At 37.9% G+C, this 6,318-nt stretch overlaps 2 protein-coding genes across 2 annotated transcripts; both read left to right on the top strand.

Annotated features, from left to right (window-relative positions):
* The first annotated feature begins 2,896 nt into the window (after positions 1 to 2,896).
* On the top strand, positions 2,897 to 3,841 carry LOC137974159 (sorcin-like). The gene has a single exon (XM_068821054.1). The coding sequence runs from the start codon at positions 3,031 to 3,033 to the stop codon at positions 3,517 to 3,519; it is 489 nt and encodes a 162-aa protein (XP_068677155.1). The 5' UTR covers positions 2,897 to 3,030; the 3' UTR covers positions 3,520 to 3,841.
* A 1,362-nt stretch (positions 3,842 to 5,203) lies between these two features.
* Positions 5,204 to 6,318, top strand: LOC137974160 (troponin C, skeletal muscle-like). Its single transcript, XM_068821055.1, has one exon. The coding sequence runs from the start codon at positions 5,347 to 5,349 to the stop codon at positions 5,833 to 5,835; it is 489 nt and encodes a 162-aa protein (XP_068677156.1). The 5' UTR covers positions 5,204 to 5,346; the 3' UTR covers positions 5,836 to 6,318.

The following is a 6,318-nucleotide window of genomic DNA, read 5'->3' as shown; positions in this document are numbered from 1 at the left end:
AATTAAGCTTCAATTTGAGAAAGAACGCCATACATTGCTTTGTATTTTAAAGCTTTTTACAAATATTACTCATCAATTATCTTTGAAAAATGCGTGGTTACCCCCAAGTTTCTTTTTGGATTTCAATAACACTTGTTAAGATCTACATTTCCTACTTAATCATGAACCGGGGCAAAAATACCTTTGAATTAGTAGGCACCGTCCTTAACACCTGAAAAATTCAGGTGGCTCCAATGAGCCTCTGCGATCCCGTTACAATGCTCTACCAAGTGAGCTGTGTAGCCACAACAGGCCAATTAGCTGGGCTCATGTGTTCCTGTGAAAGGACGCAATGAAAGAAATGTATATATATATATATATACATAGATATAGCTCTTTGGCAATACAAAGCTTTTGCTTTCATGTCCAAATTGAGCACTCTACTAGGATGAGTCATTGCCGCTAGCAATTGCGCATGCTCACTAGCTCGCTAGTTTGAGCACTCTGGCATGGCGTAGATGTACCACATGTGTGGGACATTTGGGGTGCCTTTATAAGCTTAACCTCCGTTCTAGACACCTCTGGCACTGCACTGATGAGGCCCAGAAGGACGAAACAGTACTGTCTGCAGTTTTCTAACTTAACTGTCTGCAGTTTTTTAGTTTTTAACTTTTAACCTAAAGAAGGCCGAACGGCCGAAACGTCGTATTAAACCCCGTCCAGAACAGTCAAGAGTTTGTCTCTTAGTCGCATTATCTTACATACACTTAACTACAAATTCGCGTCGAGACATCACGGTATCCTGTGGATCCTCTTACTGGGAGTTCATCGTTAGGTCAACCAAGCGTACACTGCTTATATATATATATTTTACAATGACTGCAAAAATTCTCGCGCGCTCATAGGCTAATTTTTATTGTCAATAAGGAGACACACTCATAAAATTATAACTTATGCGATAATGAAGCGATATTGCTCGCGTCAGCTTGAAGTTTCTCGCATTTTTGTCTCGCTTTCTTCTCGTGTTTTGACTTAATTTTGACCCCTCTGCCTTTTTGTTATTGTAAAAAACAAATTGATGTCCGTTTTTCATGCGTCTGTCCTGTTATTGACACTGAATTTCGTCATGACATTGTCAAAGCAGTCTGCGGATCCACAGCTACTTTGACAATATGTTATGACGCAATTCATGATCAATAACAGGACAGACGCATGAAAAACAGACATCAATTTGTATATATTTGAAAAGCGGGCTATGGACGAAAGAGAGAAATGATCGTCGAACTTTTCTGGACAATTTAAGCAATTGTCTCTTTATCCACTTTTTGGTTAAAATTTCTTTCACCGACTCGAGGTAAATATGTGCAATTATATCAACATGGTATTTATGCACCAAATGCTTACTACGTGACTGCCTAACTACGGTGATCAGTCTAAACCACTCTGAATCAAACGAAATCATTTCATGTAATTCGCAGTTCGAACATGTGATTATCGCATATATTTTCCCATAATATATGGAGGAGTTATAACACATGATTTGTAAAGAACTATAGCTCTCGCTGAGTAAAATTTAAAGAAACGGCTATTCCAATGGGAGGGGAGGGGGGGGGGGTGTTTTAACAATATCAGTGCTACATTTAGGAATGCTTCATTCCAGGACAACCAGGGCAGAACGAAGAGGCTAACTGCCTACTCGGTTTCTCAACCGAACAGGCACCAAGGATCGAGTTTTTCCTGCGGAATTCAGATTATACATCCTAGGGAACGTTTTCTCAGTTGTAAAGCTGATTAACAGTAGTGCGCAATAAAATACCAACCGAAGCTTGAATTTTGTTTGTCAAAAGATCATTTGCAATTTAATTTTATCCTGAAGGAAGACAAGTATCGAAAGACGCACTGGCACCAATCAAAAAAGGATAATCATCATCCCTTGTGCCAGTCTAATCCTACTATTAGAAAACCAGTCCTTCCCAGTCCAGTCCAATTTGAAATTTCCATTGGGAAAGTCACGCCTATCATACGTAAAAATAATGACGTCAAACGCTAAAAAAACTTCCCGGGTTTCTCAGAAATTAATTGCTTTTAAAAATCGATTAACCGGTATCTGTAAGACTTAGAATTAGCGGTAACGGCACATTATCTTTTTTTATACATTAGTGTCAACTCGCAGCAGCCACAAAGGGCGGTCTGATTTTTCGTTGACTCCATTTTGGCAAATTTTGTCACATCTTTCCATTTCTTAATAATAAATATCTAGAACAAAGAATTTTGTTTTTCGTTATGAAATGTGTCTTGAAGAAAATTCTAAAATACGTATATTATTTTTGTAAAGCAATAATCAACAATTTGAATAATCAACAATTATTCACACTGGCAAGAAAAATTATTTAGTGTTCGTAGTATCCGATTCACTAACAGAGCAAGTAATTGGTCACCGCATCAAATCGATTACCGAAAGCGATTTTCGTTTCTCTTTGGCTCCTCGGAGGTAAACATCACCTCAGTGTTAACCAATCAGAACGCCTGAGAAGTACCCGAATATCGTGTATATATTTCTTTAAATTGTGTCAGCTTATTAGGTAATATGATCGTGAACGAAACTCTTAGCTGGAATTTAAATAAACGTTTGGCCTTCTTAAACTGTTTTTAGCGATTGTCTGCGATTAAATATTCGCCTAAGCAGCGAAAAACTCGCCGAAAAAAAAAAACACTTCCTGGGAAATTTCCCGAAAACTGTGTTTACTCGGAGAACCAACACCCAGGTACATTTGAACTTTTTGTTTGTCTTTTAGAAAAGAAAAGTGAGTTTGGATGCTTTTGGGAGTGAACAATTGTTAAACAAATAAATTTGTTTTCAAAGGGAAATGCGTAAGAATCTTTTACCAAGAAATTTAAGGAAAGACAATCCAAACTGAAAATAAAGATTGTATTTAAAAGGTGAATTTTAATGAAATGGGATAATATAAAGAGCAATTCGATCGAGCAATCAAACACATACGGTTTTAAGGCACCGCGCGGTGTAATTAAGAAACGCAAGGATTTTCGAAGATGCAGGCAGGACTTAGCTATTTCGACAAAGGCGTTCCAGAGGTCGTCATTCGTAGCATTTTCGATCGGTACGATGCAAATAAAAACGGAATGCTTGAAGACAAGGAAATGCAAAACTTGCTACAAGAAGATTTAGGCTTAAACGCCGAACAATCCGGCATTTATTTTCTCCTGTTGGACAAAAACGGAGATCATAATATTTCTTTTGAAGAATTTAACGACTGGCTTCGCAGTGGAGAGCATTTTGAAGTTTTAAACGACAAAGCGAAGTTTTACAGTCTCTTGAAGGCGTTCCACTATTTTAAGACATTTGACACGGACAATAGTGATAAACTTGACAGAAGTCAATTCGAAACGATGATGAGATATTTTGGTTATACTACAATCAACATGGATGAAGCCTTTGCCCAAATGGATAAATGCCAAAACGGAGCCCTCACCTTCTGGGAGTTTATGGTCTGGTTAAAATGGCTACCTGTACTTAACTAGCTGATATGAAAAAGGTGATCGACCTCAACAATATCCAGTGAGAGACGTTTTAACAAGAATTTCTTCAATCAGTACAATGAACGACCAAGATAATTCAGAAAGATTACAGTCAGGCTTGAAAGTGGGATTACCAATGCCTCCTTCAGCTCTGCGATACCTTCCCCCATGACAGCCTCAACTAAGGAACTTTTCCGCCGAAATCAAAACTGCACGGACACACTATTCAGCAACAACAAAATACAAGGAAAATACTGGTTTAAGACGGCCGCTAAAGCAACACCGTGACTTTGTTTATACATTAAGGATAATAACTATGTTTATTGTTATAAGAAATATTTATTTTCATGACACGCGTTATTCAACGTGTTAAATTGTGCTCTATTGTCAGGTTTTCTATATTTTTCTTCTTTAGTGTCCGATTCGCCTCTAAATATTGAGCGGGAAGAGAAGTTGACCTCATATCATAGCGCAGGGAAAACCCCTTTAAAAAATTAACAAATGGAAAGTGGTTCAGCGTTGTCTGTACTTCTATCGACAACGATATTCGTCATCACAGTGGTCAAAATGTTGTGGACTCACGAGGCAATAAGCAATAATCAACAATTATTCACCAACACTGGCAAGAAAAATTATTTAGTGTTCGTAGGACCTTAAGATCTACGACGGCGACGTCGACGAAAACGTCACCTCAAAATAGAACTTCGCTCTGGTAAAAGTCTGTCGCGATTATTCCACCTCGGTCACTTCGTACAATGTGGGCGAAGTATCCGAAAAATAAATTGGTACTAGCGGTTTCAGACTGAAAATAGAGAATGAAAGATTCTCCGTTGCATGCTCACGTTGTCGTCAAAACCTAAAATTAAGTGATTTCACGTCGTCGTCATGCAGAGAACCGCGAAAATATGAGCTAAAATCCGTGCTGCACGTGCAGCACGATTATTTATGCTCTTTTAACCAATGATATCATTGTTTTGTGGCGTTTTCGTCGACGTCGTCGTCGTAGATCTTAAGCTCCCTACTAACAGAGCAAGTAATAGACCTCTTAAGGTTGTACGTTTTGTTTTTCCATTTCAGACCACGAGATGTTCTCAAGGGAATTTTCCTTTTGTTTTTTCATCAGTTATGCGTACATATTCACGTGAAGAGGACAACATTTGAAAGAGAGTTTTCCCTAGAGTAACATCACGTGGTCTGAAATGGGAAAACAAAATGTACAAGTTAAAGAGGTCTATTGGTCACCGCAGCAAATCGATTACCGAAAGCGATTTTCGTTCCTCTTTGGCTCCTCGGAGGTAAAGATCACCTCAGTGTTAACCAATCAGAACGCTTGAGAAGTACCCGAATATCGTATATATATTCCTTTAACTTGTGTGAGCTTATTAGTATATATGATTATGAACGAAACTCTTAGCTCAAATTTGAATAAACGTTTGGCCTTCTTTAACTGTTTTTAACGATTGTCTGCGATTAAATATTCGCCTAAGCAGCAAAAAACTCGCCGAAAAAAAAAAAACAACACTTACTGGGAAATTTCCCGAAAACTGTGTTTACTCGCAAAACCAACACCCAGGTACATTTGAGCTTTTTTTTGTCTTTTAGAAAACGAAAGTGAGTTTGAATGCTTTTGGGGGTGAACAATTGTTAAACAAATAAATTTGTTTTCAAAGGGAATTGCGTAAGAATCTTTTTCCAAACTGAAAATAATGATTCTATTTAAAAGGTGAATTTTAATGAAATGGGATAATATAAAGAGCAATTCGATCGAGCAATCAAACACACACAGTTTTAAGGCATCGGTTTAATTAAGAAACGCAAGGATCTTCGAAGATGCAGGCAGGACGTAGCTATTTCGACAAAGGCGTTCCAGAGGTCGTCATTCGTAGTCTTTTCGATCGGTACGATGCAAATCAAAATGGAAGGCTTGAAGACAAGGAAATGCAAAACTTGCTACAAGAAGATTTAGGCTTAAACGCCGAACAATCCGGCATTTATTTTCTCCTGTTGGACAAAAACGGAGATCACAATATTTCTTTTGAAGAATTTAACGACTGGCTTCGCAGTGGAGAGAATTTTGAAGTTTTAAACGACAAAGCGAAGTTTTACAGTCTCTTGAAGGCGTTCCACTATTTTAAGACATTTGACACGGACAATAGTGATAAACTTGACAGAAGTCAATTCGAAACGATGATGAGATATTTTGGTTATACTACAATCAACATGGATGAAGCCTTTGCCCAAATGGATAAATGCCAAAACGGAGCTATCACCTTCTGGGAGTTTATGGGCTGGTTAAAATGGCTACCTGTACTTAACTAGCTGATATGGAAAAGGTGATCGACCTCAACAATATCCAGTGATAGACTTTTTAACAAGAATTTCTTCAATCAGTACAATCGACGACCAAGATAATTCAGAAAGATTACAGTCAGGCTTAAAACTGGGATTGCCCATGCCTCCTTCAGTTCTGCGATACCTTCCCCCATGACAGCCTCAACTAAGGAACTTTTCCGCCGAAATCAAAACTGCACGGACACACTATTCAGCAACAACAAAATACAAGGAAAATACTGGTTTAAGACGGCCGCTAAAGCAACACCGTGACACTGTTTATACATTTAGGATAATAACTATGTTTATTGAGAAATATTTATTTTCAAAACGCGCGTCTTGAGCGTGACTTGCATAAATTATTTATAGTTGATACTCGTGAGACTCAAATCAATATTCAGTCGACTATTTTTAAGTACAGTGTAAGGATCACATATCTTAAGTTACAATAAAAAAACTAATTTGCAGTGG

This window comes from Montipora foliosa, chromosome 10 (assembly GCF_036669935.1).
Source record: "Montipora foliosa isolate CH-2021 chromosome 10, ASM3666993v2, whole genome shotgun sequence".
Lineage (NCBI taxonomy): Eukaryota > Metazoa > Cnidaria > Anthozoa > Scleractinia > Acroporidae > Montipora > Montipora foliosa.
Note: the sequence above shows the minus strand (reverse complement) of the source record. Positions and strands in the feature narration are given on the sequence as shown.

Coding starts and splice junctions, on each gene's coding strand:
- LOC137974159 (XM_068821054.1), top strand. CDS start 3,031: ATGCAGGCAGGACTTAGCTATTTCGACAAAGGCGTTCCAGAGGTCGTC.
- LOC137974160 (XM_068821055.1), top strand. CDS start 5,347: ATGCAGGCAGGACGTAGCTATTTCGACAAAGGCGTTCCAGAGGTCGTC.